General features: G+C 45.0%; 1 protein-coding gene across 1 annotated transcript in view; it reads left to right on the top strand.

The window, feature by feature from the left end:
* The window catches only part of LOC118417398, a 162,503-nt gene that overhangs the window by 16,051 nt on the left and 122,738 nt on the right, over window positions 1-23,714 (top strand). The window contains exons 11-43 of the mRNA XM_035822954.1: window positions 144-290; window positions 684-855; window positions 1,364-1,539; window positions 2,056-2,158; window positions 2,723-2,851; window positions 3,280-3,464; window positions 3,991-4,224; window positions 4,782-4,889; window positions 5,329-5,526; window positions 6,090-6,296; window positions 6,787-6,901; window positions 7,578-7,765; window positions 8,646-8,794; window positions 9,586-9,682; window positions 10,103-10,244; window positions 10,602-10,741; window positions 11,008-11,225; window positions 11,637-11,829; window positions 12,427-12,609; window positions 13,138-13,335; window positions 15,090-15,239; window positions 15,914-16,113; window positions 16,483-16,693; window positions 17,036-17,272; window positions 17,324-17,431; window positions 18,868-19,029; window positions 19,339-19,498; window positions 20,360-20,559; window positions 21,020-21,117; window positions 21,869-22,032; window positions 22,342-22,622; window positions 23,086-23,172; window positions 23,552-23,704. Coding sequence (XP_035678847.1) covers window positions 144-290; window positions 684-855; window positions 1,364-1,539; window positions 2,056-2,158; window positions 2,723-2,851; window positions 3,280-3,464; window positions 3,991-4,224; window positions 4,782-4,889; window positions 5,329-5,526; window positions 6,090-6,296; window positions 6,787-6,901; window positions 7,578-7,765; window positions 8,646-8,794; window positions 9,586-9,682; window positions 10,103-10,244; window positions 10,602-10,741; window positions 11,008-11,225; window positions 11,637-11,829; window positions 12,427-12,609; window positions 13,138-13,335; window positions 15,090-15,239; window positions 15,914-16,113; window positions 16,483-16,693; window positions 17,036-17,272; window positions 17,324-17,431; window positions 18,868-19,029; window positions 19,339-19,498; window positions 20,360-20,559; window positions 21,020-21,117; window positions 21,869-22,032; window positions 22,342-22,622; window positions 23,086-23,172; window positions 23,552-23,704 — 5,493 coding nt within the window. The remainder of the gene's footprint in view (window positions 1-143; window positions 291-683; window positions 856-1,363; window positions 1,540-2,055; window positions 2,159-2,722; window positions 2,852-3,279; window positions 3,465-3,990; window positions 4,225-4,781; window positions 4,890-5,328; window positions 5,527-6,089; window positions 6,297-6,786; window positions 6,902-7,577; window positions 7,766-8,645; window positions 8,795-9,585; window positions 9,683-10,102; window positions 10,245-10,601; window positions 10,742-11,007; window positions 11,226-11,636; window positions 11,830-12,426; window positions 12,610-13,137; window positions 13,336-15,089; window positions 15,240-15,913; window positions 16,114-16,482; window positions 16,694-17,035; window positions 17,273-17,323; window positions 17,432-18,867; window positions 19,030-19,338; window positions 19,499-20,359; window positions 20,560-21,019; window positions 21,118-21,868; window positions 22,033-22,341; window positions 22,623-23,085; window positions 23,173-23,551; window positions 23,705-23,714) is intronic.

The following is a 23,714-nucleotide window of genomic DNA, read 5'->3' as shown; positions in this document are numbered from 1 at the left end:
CACTGTTGTTTGTTTGTTTGTTTGTTGTACAGGCTCCTACTGTCCGTCCACCTCAGCCCTACCGGTTGCCTGCCCACCAGGCACCTACACCACCCAGGATAACCAGACGTTGTTGTTTGTTTGTTTGTTTGTTTGTTGTACAGGTTCCTACTGTCCGTCCACCTCAGCCTTACCGGTTGCCTGTCCGCCGGGCACCTACACCACCCAGGATAACCAGACCAGCTGCACCACCTGCCCGGCTGGCAGCAAGTGTCCGTCCACCAGCCAGCTGCATCAGGCTTGCATAGCAGGTAAAGCCTTTCTCAATTATCTCATCTTTCTCAGTTCTCAAATCATTGAAGAAAGTTATGACAAAGATATTTACTACGTTGAATTTACAACAATCTTAAAAGTTGTCAACAACCCAATATGTCATTAGAAAGAGACATACATGTAGTAGCTTTAGAAAGTTTGTCTTCTTAAATTTTTTTTATGGTTTTGGTGTAGCTAGTGTGCTTTAGATTATCACAAGTGCTATAGAGTATCACAAGAATTTTCACATTTTTTTGTCAGATCATCTCCCAATTGATTTTATTTCAATCATTAACAGGACACAGAAAGTTGGCTTTTCTTGTAGAAGTGGTTTGGAGGTCAAAGTTAATTGTAAAAGGTCATTGGTTAAAGGTCAGGTTTTTCCTCCCCAGGTCAGTACAGCGAGGCAGGTTCGACCGTGTGTCACGACTGTCCCCCCGGTTACGCCTGCCCCGACACGGACGATACCAGCACGATCACACAATGTACTCCAGGGACGTACGCTGACGGTACTGACACGGAGTGTTACACCTGCCCTGCTGGCGTTTTCTGTCCCAGTACAACGTGAGTACACACATTGTTAGTTAGTTAAAGTCCCTTCCGTACCTAACAGTAAACAGGACGGTGCCAATCTCCATTTCAATAGCCCTTGGGCCACACAACTTTAGCAGGAGGCTTGTTCACTGGTAGTGGTCTTGTGTGTTCAACCACTATACTCTTCCCCAAATGCTGAGCAGAGAAAGCAGCAGGTACAATCTGGACTCAGCCAGGGAAAAAACTCACAACCTACCAATTGCAACTTGTGAAGTTCAACACTCTTCACACTTGGCCATTGCACCGGATGGGGTGCAGATGGAGTGTGATGGATTTTGAACACTATTTCCATACACAAAGAAATGCTTTCAGTCAGTCCTCGGAAGTGTGAAACTATTTTTCTCAAACTGCAAAATCATGTCCCACAAAAATTAAAATATTTACAAAATTTACTAAATGTATAATATTTTGCCAAGTCTATCGTTGAGGACATTTCATGACAATGTCAGCAATCTAACTCACTTGTCTTGCTGCACAGGGAAGCAACCCAGATCACCTGTGCACCCGGTTCCTACTCCACCGGTAATGCTACCGCCTGCACCCCCTGCGAGGCCGGTAAGATGTGCCCGCGAGCGGACGGACTGGACATACGGGACTGTGTGGCCGGAGAGTTCAGTCTCAGTCAGGCCACGGCCTGCACAGCATGCCCAGCAGGTTTGTTTGTCTGTTTGTTTGCTTGTTTGTTTGTAAGATGTGCCCGCGAGCAGACGGGCTGGACATCAGGGACTGTGTGCATGCACAGCGTGCCCCGCAGGCTTGCTTGTTTTTCATTATCAGTAAATCACCTTAATGGATAACAAAACTGTGTTGTAAAGTAGTTACAATTTGCATAAAACGGGACTGTAATGTTTGATCCACTCACACCAGGATGGATCCTTACTATTTTGTATAAGTGTGTTGAACTGTTCTTTATTCATTTATAATGCTCAAGGTGTGGCTCTCCTCTGGCTTTGTGTGCCATCTGAGAGGACATCCCTAAGCAAAGCTAGGTATTACTAATCATTTTCACTGGGGGCAAGTGAGGACTTAGATTGCAGGCCGGCAAAGTTTTTAAACCCAATACCTTATAATAGATTCAACAACATACCTAATGATAGATTCAATACCTAATAATAGATTTAACACCAAAGTCAACACCCTTGGCGTAACTACACTACCTCCTTGCCACAGGTTTTGCGTGTCCCAGCACAGACTCTGATGTCCAGGTGCGCTGCGATGCGGGGACGTACTCACTCGGGAGACAGACCTCCTGTACAGAGTGCCCGGCTGGGTTGTAAGTTAAACTTTGCTTTTCTTCACCATTATAAGCTGTGCCTAATTGAAGAAAAAGTCAAGCTTACTATAGAATCATTATCACTATCATGATAGTAAAGATAGTAGTCCTGATACAGTGAAAGCTTTCAAAATGATAATCTGGTTGAAATATGGCTAATGGAAAGATTTCAATATTCCATAGAAAATAGAACCAAATTTTTGATAACTTGTTGATTTATGATTAAGTCTATATTGAAAGTTTGCACAGAAGCAAAATACATGACTGCATACCTAGTACTCTGGTAATGTTCATGTACAGGCCAGTTAACATTGCATGAATATTTTGTGGTTTTAAAGGGTGTGTAGATTATCAGCTATGGAATGTCCCACAGTACTAATGTAATTAGGTCTGTTCACTGACCATATTGTTGTTTCCCTTCCTATTATACACTTACCAGTTTTATAGTTAAAGTCCACTCAACCACTGGTTTGTTCTTTCAGTGCCTATCCGTACACTGACTGGCCATGATATATTGTTTCAGTGCCTGTCCGTACACTGACTGTCCATGTTATATTGTTTCAGTGCCTGTCCGTACACTGACCGTTCGACCCAGACGCCCTGTGCTCAGGGTTACTACAGCACAGGAAACCAGTCCTACTGCTTCCCGTGTCCGGCTGGCTTCGCTTGTCCGAACACAGACAGTGACAACATGTGAGTACCACACAGTATACTCTAAATACTTGAAGTCTGGAAGGTGATTTTGCAACTTAAAGGCCAACATGTGGAAACATTTATCTAAACTTGTCACTTTCCACTGCATGTCAGTTCAAAGGTTTTACTAACTATACAGCTGTAGTAATTTGTTCTATAGACTAATGTTTATCATTTTTAGTACGTTCAAGATATTAGTCTTTACAAATTCAAACACCCCTAATGTATACACTGTACATAAAATAAACAAGAGTTACCAATTATTATAGATGCATTTTGGATCTGAGTTGCACTGTTACAGTAACATCGTAACTTCCAGCACAAAAAGATTGAACTTCCCCAAATGTCTGATCCAAAATGACCAGAATGTAACAACACAGAATCTGATGAACTTTCCAGTCACAGCTTCATATTTATGTCTCCAACAGGGATGAGTGCACACCCGGCACGTTCTCCTACGGGGCCCAGCGGGAGTGTACCGGCTGCACCGCGGGGTCATTCTGCCCCAGCACCACCCAGGGGGAGCGACGGTGTGCCCTGGGGTTCTACTCCGCTGCCAACGCCTTCAACTGCACACCCTGCGAGCCGGGCTACGAGTGCTCCGATCCCACAGGTAGTGATTGTGGTCATCTGAAAAGTTTATCAGACAAGTTTAACTTTAACCCTGTTTTGTTCTCTGGGCAAATTATTCTATGAAGCACACATTGTTGTTTGTTTGTTTGTTGTACAGGCTCCTTAGTCAGAAATTATGCTTTTGTTTCATGCCAACTGCCTGTGAGCCGGCCTAGGCATACCCAGATCTTGCAACCGCTCTTTGTAAAAGTACAATGAGCACTGCAGAGGACTACAGTACGACTGTACTGCCATTATAGTATAGCAATTGTACATGTAAGTCAGGTGAGTGACAAGAACCGGGATTCTTCTGGACCTGTAGCAGGATTGATGATCTTTGGATCAAAAATTTTTGATCGCTGAAGGCAGAAAGTAGATGGGTGTGGCCTTAAAAGCATGTAGGTTCTACAGTGTGCACCAGGGTTGGACGCTTATGCCCTGTGAGTGCTGTAGACCTGATAGTTTGATTTTGAATTTGGCTGCAGTCAGTAATGATAATATGTTCCCGCTCTTTTTCTGTCCCGCAGCCCCGGCGCTGTGTCCTGCGGGTAAATACTCGCCTGGGGGAGAGATCCGGTGTTACCCCTGCCGACCCGGCTACATCTGCGAGGAGGGCTCGAGTTCCGCCACCCCAGCTGAGGGGGTGTGCGAACACGGCGGCTGGTGCAATGGTGTGATCTTCACGCCGTGTCCTGCGGGAACATACAACCCGAACAACGGGTCCCGCACGCAGCGCGAAGCCTGTCAAACGTGTCCTGCAGGTATGGCATGTTTTCGCATTGTTTCACATAGCGCTAGATCACCTTTATCTGCGGGATAATCTATATCTGTTGTTAAAGCAAACAAGGCATTTAGGGGCATAAAGCTGATGGACAGTGGTTTCAGATTACAATACAGTCAAACCTGTCTATAGCGGCCACTCAAGGGACCGGACAAATTTGGCCACTATAGACAGGTGGCCTCTGTATAGAGGTGGCAACTTGTAGATAAAATATCCAAGGGAACGACAAAGAGTGGCCACTATGGACAGGTGGCCCCTCTGTAGAGGTGGCCCCTGATACAGGTTTGACTGTATTTTAAAAATATTCCACCGTCCCTCGACTTGATATCCTTAAATAACCTCTTTTTAGATTAAAAGGATAAAGGTTACCCTGTGAATAAAGGTAAACTAGCGTTAAATGTCTATGTCACTATAGACAGGATTCTTAACGCTTGTGTCAGTGGAAACAATTTGAAAGTGAACCACAAAGAATTAGCAGGAAACATGAATTTTGGATGTTTAGGAAGCAAATTGTGATGTTTTTCATTGCTTTTGCAGGATTCTTCTGTCCGGGCACTGGAAACTTTGAGTATGAAAACAACAAATGCCCGGCCGGACACTACTGCCCAGCTGGCACGCCCTCAGGCACCCAGTTCCCCTGCCCAGGTCAGTTCCTGCTGTCTGATACATCTGTCAATCATTCCTGGTGCTGCATCGTCATTGGTCGAAGAGATCATATAGTTTTTTCCTGTAACTGTAGAAAAGTATACTGTATACGTGGAAATGTTTGCAGTAGTTTTTTTTGCTGAAAATATGAGTTATTTACCACAAAGCTGTTAACTTCAAACATAGCATAAATCTGAAAAGGTTTAGAAAATTGTAAGATGACATTTTGAATTTTATCATTGAATGTCAAAAATATTGACTGTAAGTTCAATCAATGTCCAATGTGTGCCCCCCTCCCCAATTATAGTGTCACTACAACACTGAACTATAACACTGAAAACTGAATGATTTTAGAATGAGTGTAAAATGGCAATTGGTCAAAGTCGTTACCAAGTATTCAATGATGACGGTTTCGTGTGTGCCCCCCTCCCCCATGTAGAGGGTTACTACAACACTGAGCTCAACGCCACGCGATTGGCCGACTGCGTGTTGTGCCCCTCGGGGAACTACTGCCCGGAAGGGTCCGACATCGACGGCATCGAATGTCCCGCCGGGTTCTACTGCACCGCGGGTCAGGGGTCACCGTTCGTCAACGCCTGTCCCCTCGGCACCTGGAGTGACCAGGTCGGACTTAACGGTGGGTTTAAGAAATCAGAATCTGAACTCGATCATTAGTAGAAGTATCCAGTAATTGATTATACTGCTGCTGTGTTCCCTGACACAAGTAGGCCGATAGTCTTCAACCCGCGCTTCCATGCAGCTTTGTCGAGATATCAGAATTACTCAGGCAGATGACTGATTTGTAGGAAAATCATGAATTGTGTTATGTATTATCAGTTGACATATGAAAATGTTAAGTACTCCTAGATTTATAATCATGTTGAAAATTGATTTTTTTTTAATAACATCAACTGTTGAGTTACTGTAATACAGTTTTTTACTAATTGCTAAGTTTGTTTTTTAAGAAATTTAGATTGTGTTGTTTTTGTGTACTTCATGCATATGTGAATGCTTGTCATTTGTAAATGTTCTACAATACTAGTGACTGTATAATTGTATGTTTTATGTTTGATGGCACCCAAAATCAGCATTGCTGCCTGGGATGTCCTCTGTTTTGCTTTGTTGCAATTTCAATGAAATATAGAATTTAGTACTTGAAAAGTTACTTTTCCATTAAATTTTGCTTTTCCTGCCTTACAGCATCCTATCAGTGTAACGCCTGTTCGGCCGGGTACTACTGCCCATTTGGAACAGAGCTGGAACCACGCGTGTCGGAGTTACCGTGTCCCCCCGGCACATACAACCCAGACGAGAACGCGGGGCACATACTGAACTGTCGACAGTGTGACGCGGGGAGGGCATGTCCGGTGGCCAACCTTACCAGCGCCTCTCAGCCCTGCATGCAAGGTTAGATCACGCAAGCCTTATAAATACTCAATATATCTTGTGCCCTTGGGAAAGGCACTTTACACGACTTTCCTCACTTTACTCAGGTTACAATGGCTACATAACTTCGGCTAGGGCCGTCCCTCGGATAGCACGTTAAATGGAGGTCCCGTGTTTGGGGAGAGCCATACCCCAGGCACGTAAAAGAACCCACCACATGTGCAATGGTGCAGTGTGAATGGATCAAATCATTCTGGCCAAATGGGATAGGGAATGTCCCAAGCAGCCTCGTAACTAGTGGTGTGTACTGGTACGCCGAACCGGAATTGGACTTGCTATAAGTTTCGGTTCAAGTCCGGTTAAAATCGGAACGTCGAAAACCGGCTTTCTGGAAAACCAGAAATCTATTTCTTTTTGTATACTAGTATCATCTAAAACAACGCTAGATGCCTATGTAACTTGAAAAAAAGAAGTAAGTTGAAAATTAATGTTTTTTCTTCCCCTCTTCCAGGATACTACTGTCCGAATGGCACTGTCACCCCGGACCAGTACCTGTGTCCGCCCGGTACTTACACCAACGACACTGACCTGACCGCGCCCGAGGAGTGCGATCTCTGCCCAGAAGGGTAGGTATATTCTTAAGACATAGTCTCTGCCTTGAAGGGTACTACATACTTTGTCAGTGAGTCAGTGAGTACACTGTCCAGGCAGCCAAAATCAGGAGAAACCAGACTGATGCACATGGCAGGAAAAAAGCGGATCCTGCAAAAAGAACTTTGCAACAGACCTGAGTCAGCTTACAGATGTGCCCTGTGTGGCAGAGACTGTCATTCTCGTATAGGACTGTTTAGCCACAGTCAACGCGGTAGGGCTGGTATTAGGATTTTACCATGGTCAATATTGACTGAAGGAGGCCATACAATGTCATGTATAAATTGAGTACCACCGGATACTAGACGTAGACTACAGTCAAACCTGGCCGGCCAACCATCGGACACAGCCAGCCACCTCCAGTCACAGTCCACATTAAAATTATAGTCTCATCCAATTTTACAGTAACTGTTAAGATTCTCCACTCACCTGTCTACTGGGGAATAACCCTTAAGTTGGGGTCAGGAAGTGGTGCTGCACAGTTATTGCCAGTTCATCAGATGTTAGGGGACCTCCTCCCCAAACTTGGCCGGATCTGGTATTTGGGTGATTATATATGGAAGAAAGTTTCAACCCAAACTGTTCTTTGGAAGTAAAAGTATCTATAATTGAACAGTCTTTTCTAACTTCATAACACCATGTTTCCTACAGTTTCTACTGCAGCTGGGGTACCGGCCTCACCACCAACGGCCCCAAACCCTGCCACACCGGCCACTACTGCCCCCTGGGCACCCCCACCCCCGACCGCTACCCCTGCCCCCCGGGGACATTCTCACCAAACAACAACAACGACAACGCAGGGAACTGCACTGCCTGTACACCAGGGTACTACTGTCTGGGTAAGTGGTGCAAGTTTGAGTTATTTTGAATATTACCAGTAGGCATATACAGTAACTGCAGAAATACTTAACCTGATGAGCCCATACTGCAAAAATAGTTACCTGATGAACCCATACTGCTGAAATAGTTACCTGATGAACCCATACTGCAGAAATAGTTACCTGATGAACCCATACTGCAGAAATAGTTACCTGATGAACCCATACTGCAGAAATAGTTACCTGATGAACCCATACTGCAGAAATAGTTAACCTGATGAACCCATACTGCAGAAATAGTTACCTGATGAACCCATACTGCAGAAATAGTTACCTGATGAACCCATACTGCAGAAATAGTTACCTGATGAACCCATACTGCAGAAATAGTTACCTGATGAACCCATACTGCAGAAATAGTTACCTGATGAACCCATACTGCAGAAATAGTTACCTGATGAACCCATACTGCAGAAATAGTTACCTGATGAACCCATACTGCAGAAATAGTTAACCTGATGAACCAATACTGCAGAAATAGTTACCTGATGAACCCATACTGCAGAAATAGTTACCTGATGAATGCATACTGCAGAAATAGTTTTCGTGCAGGCGCAGTACATTCCGGTGACGTGCTCAGAGACCACCCTTTGTAGTGAATGATGTAACAAATGTGGTGCTTTGTTTCCCCCAGGTGTAGAGGCCATAGAGACCGCCCTTTGTAGTGAATGGCTTAACAAATGTGGTGCTACGTTTCCCCCAGGTGGAGAGGCGACAGAGACCGCCCTTTGTAGTGAATGGCTTAACAAATGTGGTGCTACGTTTCCCCCAGGTGTAGAGGCCACAGAGACCGCCCTTTGTAGTGAATGGCTTAACAAATGTGGTGCTATGTTTCCCCCAGGTGGAGAGGCGACAGAGACGGCGCTGTGTCCGCCTGGGTACTACTGTCCGGAGGGCACGCAGGTCGCAGAGCAGTTCGGCTGCCCCAACGGCACGTACAACCCCGACTACGGCATCTGGGCAGAGGACCAGTGTCTCAACTGTACTCAGGTATGGGAGGATGCACCCAAATATTTTCTTAGGTTTATGTACGTAAAGATATCAAAGTATGCAAGTATTCATCATATTCTTGATATCTAAGTGTTAGAAAGATAATAAAAAGGTGTCATGGTACTTGTTTAAGAATTTGATAGCTTAGTTTTATTGTTAGGTTATTACTTAATTTACGTGGTGCACCCAAAACTTTTTTGGTGCACCCATTTTTTTTAGCTGTGTGCACCAGTGCACCTAATCCCAAAAATGAATTTCGAGCCCTGTCAGGTGACTGTCTTGTGCATCAAAAGTAAATTTTAGAATACTGGGAAGCAATTATAGAAAAATGGCTTTTAAGAAATTTCCATAGCATACTACGGCATCTAGTCGGAGGACCAGTGTCTCAACGCAGTACACAGGTATGGGAGGATTTCTTGGATTCTTAAAGTGACTGTCTTGTGTATCAAAAGTAAATTTTAGAATAGTGGAAAGTAAAGGAATAGAAAAATGGCTATTCAGAAATTTCCATGGCGTATACCAGGACATCTGGTCGGAGGACCAGTGTCTCAGCTGTACACAGGTATGGGAGAATTTCATTCTTCAAGAATTCTTGAAGTTTGAGAATGTGAGAATTGTGTTTAATACATGGAATTATGACACATCTAGTACTTGCTATAATATTAAAAAAACTTCATACATTGTTTTGAATTCATTGCAACATTATTTAATAGCAATGTGTATGCAATATGTTAATGATGTTGGCCCCTTTACTGCAATAACAAACAAATGTATGCCCAAACTGTCCACAGGGGAACTTCTGTGAGTACGGTGTCGTGGCCCCAGAGCCCTGCCCGGAGAAAACCTACATGCCGTATGGAAACAACACCGGTACAGGGATGGTTGAGGGTAAGTCAAATATGCTACTGTAGCTGCCGTAGCCTTAACTTTCGTCCAACAACTTGAAAGTGGACGTTGTGAGAGACGCGTCTCGAGCATGACGAAGAGGCTGCCACATGTTTTTTAAGAAACGGAGAAGCATGTGGCATTTACTATGCTAGTTACAATTCAGACACATCATACACAACTAAATTTTTTAAATTATTCACCTAACAAAAGGTGGTGCAGTATTCAATTTGGTTTTGGCTAATGTCTGTGGATCTGTCTTCGTGTGTTTTGCTTTGCAGTTTATTACTGTAGTCTGCCAGGGAGGGCTAAATATTTGAAGAGGTGAAGTTTGCCATCTCTGATTGCCTGTCTGCTAGAGGGGATGACTATAGGGGGGTGAAGTCTGCCATCCCTGATTGCCTGTCTGCCATGTCCCTGTAGGTGACCCGGCCACGCGTAAGTCCAGCTGCCTGACCTGCCTAGAGGGGTACTACTGCGAGGTGGGAACGATCACTCCTGCCGAGTGTGGGGCGGGCAAGTACTCCAAACCTGGGCAGAGCGTGTGTAAGGACTGTGAAGCTGGGTAAGTTTTGCTTGTCACATACTTTTAGGTACTGTTGTCAATGATGTAAATGTAAGGGAGTGTGGGTTGGACAAGTACTCCAGGCCTTTTGAAATTTATGAATGAGATCTTTATTCATCACTTCACATGTTCAAGTGTTTAATATTTTGGACTACTTGTATGTCTACTAGATAAAGTAATAGATTAGATGCGACAGTTACAGTTACATGAGCCACTCCCACATACAATGTATATTAAACGTTTCCAAATTTACTGTAAGTAACATATTGCAGTTACATACCGAAAGATAGCAAGTCAAGTTAGAGAAAACTGCTGGATTAAGAGGAATTTTGAGAATGTTCCCCCTTTGTTGTCCAGATACTACTGTGATGAAGCCAACACCACGCAGACGGCCATGCTGAACGATAAAAAGTGCCCGCCAGGACAGTTCTGTAACGGCTCGTTGTCCGACCTCAGCGAAGCCACCGACTGCACCAGGGGTTACTACTGCCCTGAAGGTCAGTCTGACAGTCACAAAGCAAATTTTTCCATTGTAGCAAAAGCTCTAAAGCAAATTTTCACTGTAATTTGAACACAAAAATTGGACAAAAGTTTAATGTTCCAACCCCAGTCTTTGTCACGTAACGCAGGTACAAAATGTAGAACGTGTGACTCAGTGAGCAGTGGGGAATATTTTTCAGAACGTCCATGGTGCCCTCACCCCCTTCTTACTCAGATGAACTTTCAACATAATAACAAAGGTTATTTTCTGTCTCTTTCCCAGCGACTCCGTTTGAGGTGCCATGTCCCGTCGGTACGTTCAACCCCAACGACGGGGAGGGGTACGTGACGGCCTGTCAGAACTGCACGGCTGGCTACTACTGTCTGGAAGGGTCGTACCAAGTGTCAGGGCAGTGTGAGGGGGGTTACTACTGCCCCACAGCTTTTCCCAACCCGTACGGATCCATCCCAGCAACCATCGGCTCCTATGGAGAGAAGCAGGTAAAGCATTCAGCTAATTGTCAGAGTTGGAAGTAACTTTGGTATTGTCCATTTCTGTAAAGGGCCGATTTGGAACTGTCCATTTTTCATGGGAGGAAAAGGCAGTATTTGTTTGTAAATGTTGCCTATTTTCTTTGCTACTGTAAATTCATTTAAATTCGTGGGGATTTACTTTTGCGGTAGCGGGAACATGGAGTGTTCACGGTGGTTTTAAGTTCGCGGTAGCGTCATAGACTGTATTCACATACTATACTGGAAAAATGTTCGCGGTGGTTTTAAGTTCACGAATATTTCTGCATTTACAGTATCTTCTGCCAGAGTGGCTTCATCAGTTATGTTTTGTGTACATAAACCACTGCAGCTTACATCTTGCCATTTTTATGGAAACAAAATCATCATTCTCGTGCGCAGGTTCCGTGTCCTCCTGGCACCTACGTGACGACCCCGGCCAGCGAGACTGTGGATGACTGTCTGCCCTGCCCCGAGGCGCACTACTGCCCCCTGGGGACCAAGAACCCCAACGTGTGCGACCGCGGGTACTACTGCCCCGCCAACATCTCCGCACCCATCCCCTGCCCCGTGGGGAGATACGGAAACACCACAGGTACGACTTTTCCTCTTACTCAACCCTAAACCTACTGTAACCTTAACATCTTTTCACCTATACCCTGCCCCAAGGGGAGATATAGAAGCACCACAGGTAGGACTTTCTTAGATAGGAATACTCTAGAGACCTGGTGTGATCTTGAGAAACTCCTGTATGATACACAGAGAGCTGGTGCGATGTTGATGAAACTCCTTTTTGTTTTAAATACGTTTTTCAAACCTTTTCGTGACTCTTGCCTGTTACAGTCTGTACAAAACTCCTGAGTGTGTGATTTCCGGCAGGTCTGGTACAGTTGGAGGTCTGCCCCCTGTGTGACAAGGGGAAGTACTGCAACACCCCAGGGTGCCCAGCTAACTGTGTACATTATAAAACTCCTGTGTTTTACCCCCCAGGTCTGGTACAGCTAGAAGACTGCCCCCTGTGTGACAAAGGCAGTACTGCAACACCCCCTTGGGTGCCCAGCTAACTGTACATTATAAAACTCCTGTTTTACCCCCTAGGCCTCGTACAGTTGGATGGCTGCCCCCTGTGTGACAAGTGGAGTACTGCATCTGACATGTGTACATTATAAAACTCCTGTGTTTTACCCCTCAGGTTTGGTACAGCTAGAAGACTGCCCCCTTTGTGACAAGGGGAAGTACTGCGACGCCCCAGGCCTGCTGAGCCCCAGGGCGCCCTGCGACCCGGGATACGTGTGCTACAGCGGAGCAAACACCTCCAGTCCGACGGACGGGGAGACCGGCGAGGTGTGCCCCGCAGGGGGCTACTGTCCACTCGGTAAATATCCACGTTTTTGTCACGGGATTCTTTGATTTAATGATTCTGAGGTGCTTTATTCATAGACAAGAATTAAACTCATTTTGGCCGAGAGTGTATGTCTTGGGTCTGAAGAAAGAACATTGTTGAAACTTCTTTGTCACAGGATTTCTAGATCAAATGACATTGAAGATTCGATACATGAAGTAACAAGAAGGGAACAAGGTGTAAAAAGTGTTCATGCTTCTGAAACAAAGGGGTAAAAGTAAACTGTTACAAAAGAGAAAGCTTTCAGAGGCTGAGCTGATACTACTTTACTTCCAATTTTGTTAATGTGTTCCTTGCATCTAATGCAGGCATTATAATCACAAACAGCTCTTCGTGTGTTAGAACTGGTTACAGATGCGTCTGCCTTTATCAATGTATGGGTCAATGTCATCCATAAGAATAGACCTATCACTGAAACTATCAGCATGAATTTGGTGCTAGTTGGTTACCTAATCAATGATAAACAGGCCGACAGATCAACATGAGTAACGTTTCTTCCAGGTTCGTTCGAGAGCCTGCCCTGTCCCCCGGGCACCTACAGCAACGCCTCAGGCGCTGTGGACGATAATGACTGCAGCCGCTGCGACCCAGGCTACTACTGCTCCAACGCCCGCGGCCCGGAGCCCACGGGATGCTGTGACGCGGGCTGCTATTGTACCGGAGCTGCTAATGTGTCCTGCCAATATATAACTCAACCTGGTAAGTACATCGCATACTAGACTGACCCTAACACTAACCCAAACCCAAACCCTGACCCTACCAACATATCACTCAATGTGGTAAGTGTACAACATACTAGACTGGCCTTGACCCCTGACCCCAACTCCTAACCTAAACCCCAAACTCTGCATCCTAACCTTGACCCTGACCCTGCTTCAAAATACTGTGCCCTACAGAAACAAAGGCTAACAGCCTACTGCCCCTTCAGCCTTAAAAAGGATATACGACTATCTTTGCTTACTTCTGTATCATTGCAAGTGCATTAAATGGCGTTTATGGTATATACAGTCAAACCTGGTCTACCGACCACCTGTGCATAACGACCCACTGTCCACTACGACCGCCGAAAAGCGGTCCCTTGAATTTTCCCATAGACGTAAGCATTAACATTTCTGTATATGACGACCACTGTCCAACGGGACCACGACCACCACTAAAGGCGACCGCACGCTACCTAAACACTGCCAAAACGACCGCGGCATGTGATTTTGTCACGCTACTTTAATGTTCACGGCGAAAAATGAGCGTAATTACCACATGATTATGCCCCCTCCCATTCTACTTCTGGATCGGCACTTCACTCTACAAATTTTCGGTGGCTTCGTGATGAGAATCTCAGGCTAAAATGCCATTATATCCAGGGAGCAGACATGAAAGCGTTTAGTTTCACCAGGCTTTTCGAAGATAAACTAAAAAAAAAACGCATTTTCTGTCATAATAAAACATCTGACTCGCTGTTCTTCCAGAAATACGTATTTTGCACAGCGCGGTTCTGAATCGTGGCGTCTGCAGGTCGGAAATACGCACCTCTGATTGGTTGAAACCACACAAACAACAACAACTGCATGTATAATGTAGGGGAATCCCCGGCGATCTCGCGCTCTGATTGGTTGGAGCGGTGCATCATGGGAACTTTGCTGCCAGCTCGACGCCATCTTGTTTCAAAGACTTACGTTTTAAAACGCAAAAGAACGCTATTTTCCACGATTGCGTAGCACCATCCTAGTTGAAAATGCATAATCCAAAGAACTTTTCGTGGAAACATGTGTTAATATGTGAATTTATGGTGTCTCAAGCGTAATTTTGGGTTTCGATGCAGCCGTAAAGTGTGCTGAGAGTTAGCGTGGGTTTCCAAAATATACCCCGAAAATAATGTCGCATTTTTCATGTCACACAAAAACAAAACTCCCGCAAAGAAGAAGCCTGCAACATTTTCTGATCATAGCGATTATGTTTTGGGTAGAAATGTTCGTCGATGTGCCGGCGTGCAGCTGCGTGATACCTCAGTTACAGAATATTTGTTGTCACATTAGGGCCGCGGTATGAGAAAAAATTATGCCAGCCCCGGCACGGCACGCTGCAAAAAGCCGGACGAATTACCACCGTTTTTCCTTTTCAAATTATTCTTATAATATATCTATTATAAATATCATTACAAATATAATACTTTTTAATACGAAGAATAACATAAGTATACGTAATTTTAGCATTATATAACATCGTGTTATCTTGTAAATAATAAGAAAGACAAATGCGTTTCATGCATAAATTATCGATGTTCTGACTTGTCAGTTTCTTTACTGCCGCCACGTTGTTTTCTATATAAAGACCACCTATGTATGAAGACCACTTTTGCTGGGTCCCTTGAGTGGTCTTCTTATACAGGTTTGACTGTAGTCTGATTATAATCTGGATCCAGTTTGGTTGCTAACCTGTACCTGTGTGTTCCACAGGATTCTACACGCCGCAGTGTTCCTCCCAGCAGCGGCTGTGCAAGCTTGGGACGTACCAACCGTACGAGCGGAGCGGGGGGTGTATAGAGTGCGAAGCCGGGTTCTACTGTCCAGAGAAGGGCATGACCAACAGAACAGCCTGCCCATCAGGTAAGGAACATATGTCCAGTATTTGGTTTCTTTATGACGTTCTCAGCTACTCTTGACCTAACATTCCATTCTACTATTTTTACACTTTACATGGAGTTGCTGCAACAGAATGTCTTATTATTGGTGTTACTTTCCAATTAAAACAAATACATGTAAAATGTATTAGAGAGTTTGAGATGATGATGAAATGATATGCCCAGTGCTCATGACAAGAAGACAGAAAAGGAAAAGTGGCCTGCAGGCCAATTTCAACGTCTCATGATTAGATAAATGTTCAAGCAAACAAACAGTCCTGAATGAGGTATAAGGGTGGCTTTCTGTCAATGTAGGTTTTGTCATTGTTCTACCCCTCGAATTATTCTTGTTATCATCATCATCGTCGCGGGCTACTTGCCCGGACCAGGTCCACTCTCTCCTTCTTGTTATAGTCAATGTTTACTTTCTGTGTTCAAGGTAGTTTTGTACCATGTACCAGAACCTTGTCCCAAGGGTACGTACACCAACCAGACACACAACACAACACCCAGTGACTTACTGTACACCTTAAATATTACCTAGATATCATCTTAAACATTTCCTTTGTTCCAGAACCTTGTCCGAAGGGTACCTACACCAACCAGACCCATGACCCAAACATTACCTACTTGTCATTTTACACATTTCCTCTGTTTCAGGGTACTTTTGTACCAACGGCAGTTATGTACCGGAGCCCTGTCCGAAGGGTACCTACACCAACCAGACCCACAACACGGAGCCCGACGACTGCCTGGACTGCCCCCCGGGGTACTACTGCGCCGAGGCCCATCTCTCCGCCCCCTCGGGACAGTGCAACCCCGGACACATCTGCTTCAAGAACGCACTCTGGCAGGATCCGGTATATTGCATGAAATTTTTCTCATAAGAATAAAAGATGGCAAAAATAAGAGAGGACTGTATTTGGACTTTGTGAAATTTAGAGAAAGGGAACAAAATACATGTATACTGTGTCAAATTCCATTCAACTTACACAATGTGTGGTATCCATAGGGCTTGCAATGTTACAAATTTTAGATGTTTTCTTCAATCCTTGAACAAAAACTTATTTGGGGGCAGATGTGACTAGGGATCATACTTCAGTGGTCCATTCCTCTTGATAGCGACCCTTTTTTGATAGCACACCACAAAGTGGATGACATTGTGTAGTGTATGAAATATAGTAGTGCCAGGTTACAACAAACTGACGTCCATGTTCTCTCCTGTTCAGGTGTACAACAACGACACGTCTGGAGGGCGGGAGGTGGTCCTGTGGGGTGACCTGTGTGCCGCGGGCCACTACTGTCCCCAGGGCGCCACCTTCATGCACCCGTGTCCCATCGGCACGTACACGGGCAACCTGGGGTCCCAGAGCGAGGACGACTGTATCCTGTGTGACGCTGGGAAGTACTGTAACGCTACTGGGGCCACTCAACCTGCAGGTAGGGGTCTGAAACAATTAATGTCTTTTTCTATTGCCTTTCACATAAGCAACGTATGATGTACAGAATACAAGAACACAAACCACAGATAGAAAGGCAAATTATGTGGAGGTATTTGCAAAACTTCAATTAAAACATAAATCTATATGATATCCATAACATGAAGAAAAACAGAAAATAATAGTTGTCTTACATGTACCTAAATTATCATTTCTAATGTTACTGTTTAAGCTCTGCCTTCCATACCTTGCCCTAGACACAGTAGATAACAATCCACTGGCCCTACAACCTAAAAGGCTATGGGACAACTCTAACCTGTCATTTTTTAACATTATTTTGCAGGGGACTGCTTCGAAGGTTACTACTGCACAGGTAACTCGACAACCCCGACACCTTACGGAAACGACACCACCGTAGGCGACATCTGTCCCCGGCACCACTACTGCGAGGCGGGCTCCCCAGAGCCAAGACTCTGCGCGGCGGGAATGTACGCCAACCATACGGGCATGAGCGCCTGTCTGCTGTGCCCGCCGGGGCTGTGGTGCGTGCCAGGCCAGGACCCCGTGTACTGTCCACAAGGTACGTTTGTGAACGTTAGACATCCAGGTTAAAGATAACTGGATAATATATTGTGCGCGGCGGGACTCTACGCCAACCACACGGGCATGAGCACGTGTCTGCTGTGCCCGCCGGGGCTGTGGTGCGTGCCAGGCCAGGACCCCGTGTACTGTCCACAAGGTACGTTTGTGAACGTTAGACATCCAGGTAAACAATATCAAACTCTAACATGGGATAAGATATTGCCATTTCTTCCAGACGTTTTGAGTGACATCTATCACCCTAATTTAGCATCATTGGAATGAATTTGACAGAGAGAGCAGATAGGCAGGAATGAACTGGCAGCACAAATCAATTTCTTATGCATTATTGTGTAACTGAAAAAATTGGCAAATTCCATGCGCTATTTTCTGGAGGAAGATTGTGCTGCTTGGGTCCAGAAATGATAGTTGTGCATATTTGTACTATTTGGTGATGAAATATGTGCTGTTAGTGTGTACATGGAGAAAAGTTTTAGTTCCACACAGTAGTTCTACACAGTATGTTGTATGCTGGAAGGCAGCATGCTCAACAACACTTCTGGACAATTCAGCACCAAGGACAGTATAGGAGCAGACAGTGTAATTTTTTTTGGTTGCAAAATTTTCATTCCTGTATTCCCTTCTCCTCTTACAGGTAGCTATTGTGTCAGCAGTACAGACTCCTTAATAAAACACATACCAGGGAAGAAAATGCCTGGAAGCTGGTTGGTTGGTTGCAGTGTTCTAATTCTTGAATTTTTTTTACAGGTAGCTACTGTGTCGGCAGCACAGACTCTGTTTAAGAGCAGACACCAGTGCAGTTTTTGACTGGAAGGCAGTGTGCACAACAGCACTTCTTACCAATTCAGCACCAAGGACAGGCTAGTTTGTTGGTTACAAGTCTCTGACTCCTGTATCCTCTGTCCCCTTACAGGTACCAACTCTTTTGGAAGAACAGACTATGTGTAAGAGAAGTGTTTTGCTGGAAGACAGTATGCACAACAACACCTCTCACAGATACAGCGCCAAGGACAGGAACAGTTTTTTTACAAGTTTCTGATTGCTTTACTCTTCTCCCTCACAGGTAGCTACTGTGTTGGGAGCACAGATTCTGTAATAAACCATACACCAGGGCAGTGTCCGATTCCTGTGTTGTTACTGTGTTGGCAGAACAGACTCTGTGTAAGAGAAGTGTTTGGCTGGAAGGCAGCATGCACAACAACACTTCTCACAGATTCAGCGCCAAGGACGGGAACAGTTTTTTTTTACAAGTCTCTGATCCCTGTACTTCTCCCCTCACAGGTACCTACTCTTTTGGCAGAACAGACTCTGTGTAAGAGAAGTGTTTTGCTGGAAGGCAGCATATACAACACCTCAGCACCAAGGACAGGAACAGTTTTTTTACAAGTCTCTGATCCCTGTACTCCTTCTCCCTCACAGGTAGCTACTGTGTCAGCAGCACAGATTCTGTGAAAGAGCAGACTCCGGAGCAGTGTTAGACTGGAAGGCAGCTTGCACAACAACACCTTGGCACCAAGGACAGGACAGTTTGTTGCTTACCAGTCCCTAATCCATGTATTCCCTGTCCCCTCACAGGTAGCTACTGTGTCGGCAGCACAGACTCCGTGAAAGAGCAGACCCCGGAGCAGTGTCCGGCTGGAACGTATGGCGCGGAGGAGGGACTGACGGCGCTGGCCGGCTGCACCTCGTGTCCGCCTGGATACTGCTGCATCGAGCCTGGGCTCACCATGCCAATCAGTGAGTGATAGTTTCCATCTATCTCCATATTGGCTGCTGCACTTTTACTTTTTATTGATTTTTACAATGTAGTACACAGTCATAGCCTCTAATATGCTTACTGAAGGTTTTCTTGCAATGTACAATATTAGCTGCTAAACCAATTGAATTTTTGTGAGACTTTTAGTCCTTTTTCCAGACTAGACCAAGGCCAGTAAAATAATTCATATGCTTACTCATATTCTTATACCTGTGTACAATGTTTGCCACGAACACAGTTCAACTCCAGTCCTGTGAAAATTTTTCTAAGTTTTTTGACTCCCCTTCCAGACAAGACGAAGGCAGGTTACTACAGCACAGGCGGCGCCTCCAACTGCGGCCCGTTTGTGACAGAGACGGACTCCACCGACACCCGCGAGGTCTGTCCTGCTGGCTACTTCTGTCCTGAGGGCAGCGGGGACCCTTCACCCTGTCCTCCTGGCACTTACAGGTGAGACTTTCACTTTTACTTGCACTTACAGGTGAGACTTTCACTTTTACTTACACTTACAGATGAGACTTTTACTTTTACTTACACTTACAGGTGAGACTTTCACTTTTACTTACACTTACAGGTGAGACTTTCACTTTTACTTACACTTACAGGTGAGACTTTCACTTTTGCTCACACTCACAGGTGAGACTTTCACTTTTACTCACACTTACAGGTGAGACTTTCACTTTTACTCACACTCACAGGTGAGACTTACACTTTTACTCACACAGGTGAGACTTTCACTTTTACTCATACAGGTGAGACTTTCACTTTTCCTCACACTTACAGGTAAGACTTTCACTTTTAATCACACTCACAGGTGAGACTTTCACTTTTAATCACACTCACAGGTGAGACTTTCACTTTTACTCACACTTGCAGGTGACACTTTCACTTTAAATTTACTTACACTTATAGGGGAGACTTTCACTTTTACTCACACTTACAGGTGACACTTTCACTTTTACTCAAATTTACAGGTGAGACTTCACTTGTACTCACACTTACAGGTGAGACTTTCACTTTTACTCACACTTACAGGTGAGACTTTCACTTTAAATTTACTTACACTTATAGGGGAGACTTTCACTTTTACACACACTTACAGGTGAGGCTTTCACTTTTCCTCACATTTACAAGTAAAACTTTCACTTTTTCTCAAGTTTCTCCCTGTCCACCTGGCACTTACAGGTGACACTTTCACTTTTACACACACAGGTGAGACTTTCACTTTTTTTCACACTTACAGGTGAGACTTTCACTTTTCCGCACACTTTTCTCAAGCAATGAGCAAATTCCTATGATTTATTTTTTCAGCACGGCGAACCAGCTTCCATCAGAGGACGACTGTACGCGCTGCCTGGCGGGGTATTTCTGCCCGGAGTATCACATGACAGACAGACCTGACGACACTGTCCCCGGCGACACCTACAAGTGTGCCGCGGGCTACTACTGTGGGCGCGGGTCCAACTCCTCGCAGCCACTCAACGAAACCTTCGGAGACATCTGTCCTACTGGTGGGTGGAAATTTCTAACTTAACTTTCTAGCTGACTATAGTTTATTTTGTTTTCTAGATATGAAATTAAGTCAGTGTTACAAATATCCAAAAGTGGGTCCATAAAGCTTTTGATGAAATATCTTACATGTTTGTCCTCTGATTGACAGAAATTATGCTAATGTGGAATTGGCATTGCTCATGTCGTTTAAGGTCCATGTCAGATCAGCCTCAGTTGTTACTGTTTAGGGGATGACGATGCCTCATCTTACCTTCCATATTCTGTGATATCAACTTGAAAACAGTCTCATGGGAAACACATTGTCAGGTTTCAGGGAGCGGTGCATGTTTTTCTCCAAACCTTGACAACAAGGCCATGTTTTTATATACTCTTGGCAAATTCATAGTTAACGATATCAGGGAACCAAGTGTGGCCTGTTCTCATTGACTGAGCATAGCCTTGTTTATCTCTGTGTTCCAGGCCACTTCTGTCCGCTGGGGTCATCTGCAGCCCAGCCGTGTGAAGCGGGAACGTTTGCTAACGAGACGGGACAGGCCTCCTGCGAGACGTGTCCGGAGGTAGGGATGGGCTCGTTTTCAATCTGTGGTTTATTTATTTATTTATTCATTTATTTATACAGGGTTGACACACTCAGTACTTTGCACACTGCTTTCCAGGCATGCCCTATACAGAATAACATACACAAAATAGCATAAAAGAGAAATCAGATAAACTAAACAATGAAAAAAAAGAAAGCAACAATATATACATAAACATAAATCAAAATCGTAAGTCTACTTTGTGGGATATGTGCCGAGCAAGATGTCCTAAGCACTGCTTTTAGTACTTAAAGCACTGGTTTTACTTGCAAAGATGGAAATGTAATTCAGTGGAACTAAAGTTATTGTAAATGGTGCTGAAAGACACACTTGTAACCTTTCCTTATCTTGGCCTGCAAGGTACTACTAACTGCAGTTCTTACATGAGTTGACAGGTGGCGCTTGTGTGTTACAGGGGTTCTACTGCGAGAGTGCCACCTCCATACCTGGCTCCTGCCCTGCTGGCTACTACTGCCTGTAGTTCTTACATGAGTTGACAGGTGGCGCTTGTGTGTTACAGGGGTTCTACTGCGAGAGTGCCACCTCCATACCTGGCTCCTGCCCTGCTGGCTACTACTGCCTGTAGTTGTTACATGAGTTGACAGGTGGCGCTTGTGTGTTACAGGGGTTCTACTGCGAGAGTGCCACCTCCATACCTGGCTCCTGCCCTGCTGGCTACTACTGCCTGTAGTTGTTACATGAGTTGACAGGTGGCGCTTGTGTGTTACAGGGGTTCTACTGCGAGAGTGCCACCTCCATACCTGGCTCCTGTCCTGCTGGCTACTACTGCCCGGCCGGCACTGACAGCCAGATTAAGAACCCGTGTCCCGAGGGCAAGTACAACAACCTGACGGAGAGAACCGCCCCCTCTGCCTGCCTCTCCTGCCCTCCGGGGTAGGTCAACTTTCTTCTTCTGTCAGATGTTAGATGGAAAGAAGAAATACATGTAGAATGCACTGTGTTGTATTTGATTTATGTCATGACCACCCGAGAAAAGGCATGTTTCAATACCAAATGTGCCAAATGTGTTGTCGAACAAAAAATCGTAACATCTGCAATTCCAATGTCTAAATCAAGTATTCAAACTTTTACATTATTGTCTATCACTACCTCACTGGGGAGTTTTCCTGACAGTTCCTTCAGTTAGACCACTGCCTTAGTTCAGCGGATTGGTATGTACATAAACATGTTCCTACCCTCCAGCTCCTACTGCCAGACGACCGGCCTGTCCTGGCCCACAGGAGAGTGCGATCCCGGCTGGTTCTGTACGAGCGGAGCCAAGTCGGCCCAGCCGGCCATGGTCGCGGAGGGCGGGCGCTGCTCCACCGGCGAGTTCTGTCCCCGCGGCAGCTCAGAAGCGACCCCTTGCACCCCTGGCATGTACTGCGACAACTATGGTCTGGAGGAACCAGCTGGGAATTGTAGTGCAGGGTACTACTGTCTGCTGGGGGCCAGTACTGACAAGCCTAACGATGGCACCACAGGTACAGTAACATAACCCTAACCTACACTAGTACATAACCCTAACCTACACTAGTACATAACCCTAACCTACACTAGTACATAACCCTAACCTACACTTAGTACATAACCCTAACCTACACTAGTACATAACCCTAACCTACACTAGTACATAACCCTAACCTACACTAGTACATAACCCTAACCTACACTAGTACATAACCCTAACCTACACTTAGTCACAGGGAACTGTAGCGCAGGGTAATACTGTCTGCTGGGGGCCAGCACTGACAAGCCTAACGATGGCACCACAGGTACGGCTAATACATAACCCTAAGCTTCACATATATTTATATATTTATTCATTCTTTAATCAGGGTAACTCCCATAGGCACACACAAAAGTTAGCACACAATACATGTATATACATAACGAACACAAGACCATCATCGAGTCAAAATCATATCCATCGACCATATTTTTCAGGTGATGAGTGCCCGATGGGCCACTACTGCCCGGAGGGGAGCAGCAACGGAACCTCCTGTCCCCCTGGTACCTTCTCAAACATCACGGGTAAGTCACGTTTCATCATTTATCAAGGGTAAACTTGGAGCTACATTCTGGTACTGCGAAACAATGGAAAATGTCTTTGTATTTTCTAAAGTTAAAGATAGTACACAATGTCATTGGCAACTTTGTATGCCTATAGTTTCATAGGGAATAAATTGTATTTGCTTGATTTCTTTGTGTATTTGACTTTAATTTGAAAACAGGCCACCAGGAATTTTTAAAATGTTAGAAATTTTTTTTTTGCAACTGTATACTAGTCTTGCACTTCTGCATCCAAAAGGATGTGTAATTCCTGTAGGAGATACAGTAGCTTAACATTTCTCCCATATCTCCCTATCTCTGCAAACGTTAATCCACACTAATGTGACTGTTCCCATACCAGGTAACAGGGAGGTAGGAGACTGCTACGACTGTACCATGGGGAGTTACTGCGAAGGGTTCGGGAACTCTGAGCCGAGCGGGCTGTGTGATACCGGATACTACTGTCCGGGCGGACAAAACACATCCACACCGCTGGAGTACCAGTGTCCACAGGGTTAGTCCTA

Source organism: Branchiostoma floridae, chromosome 6 (genome assembly GCF_000003815.2).
Source record: "Branchiostoma floridae strain S238N-H82 chromosome 6, Bfl_VNyyK, whole genome shotgun sequence".
Classification (NCBI taxonomy): Eukaryota; Metazoa; Chordata; class Leptocardii; order Amphioxiformes; family Branchiostomatidae; genus Branchiostoma; species Branchiostoma floridae.
Note: the sequence above shows the minus strand (reverse complement) of the source record. Positions and strands in the feature narration are given on the sequence as shown.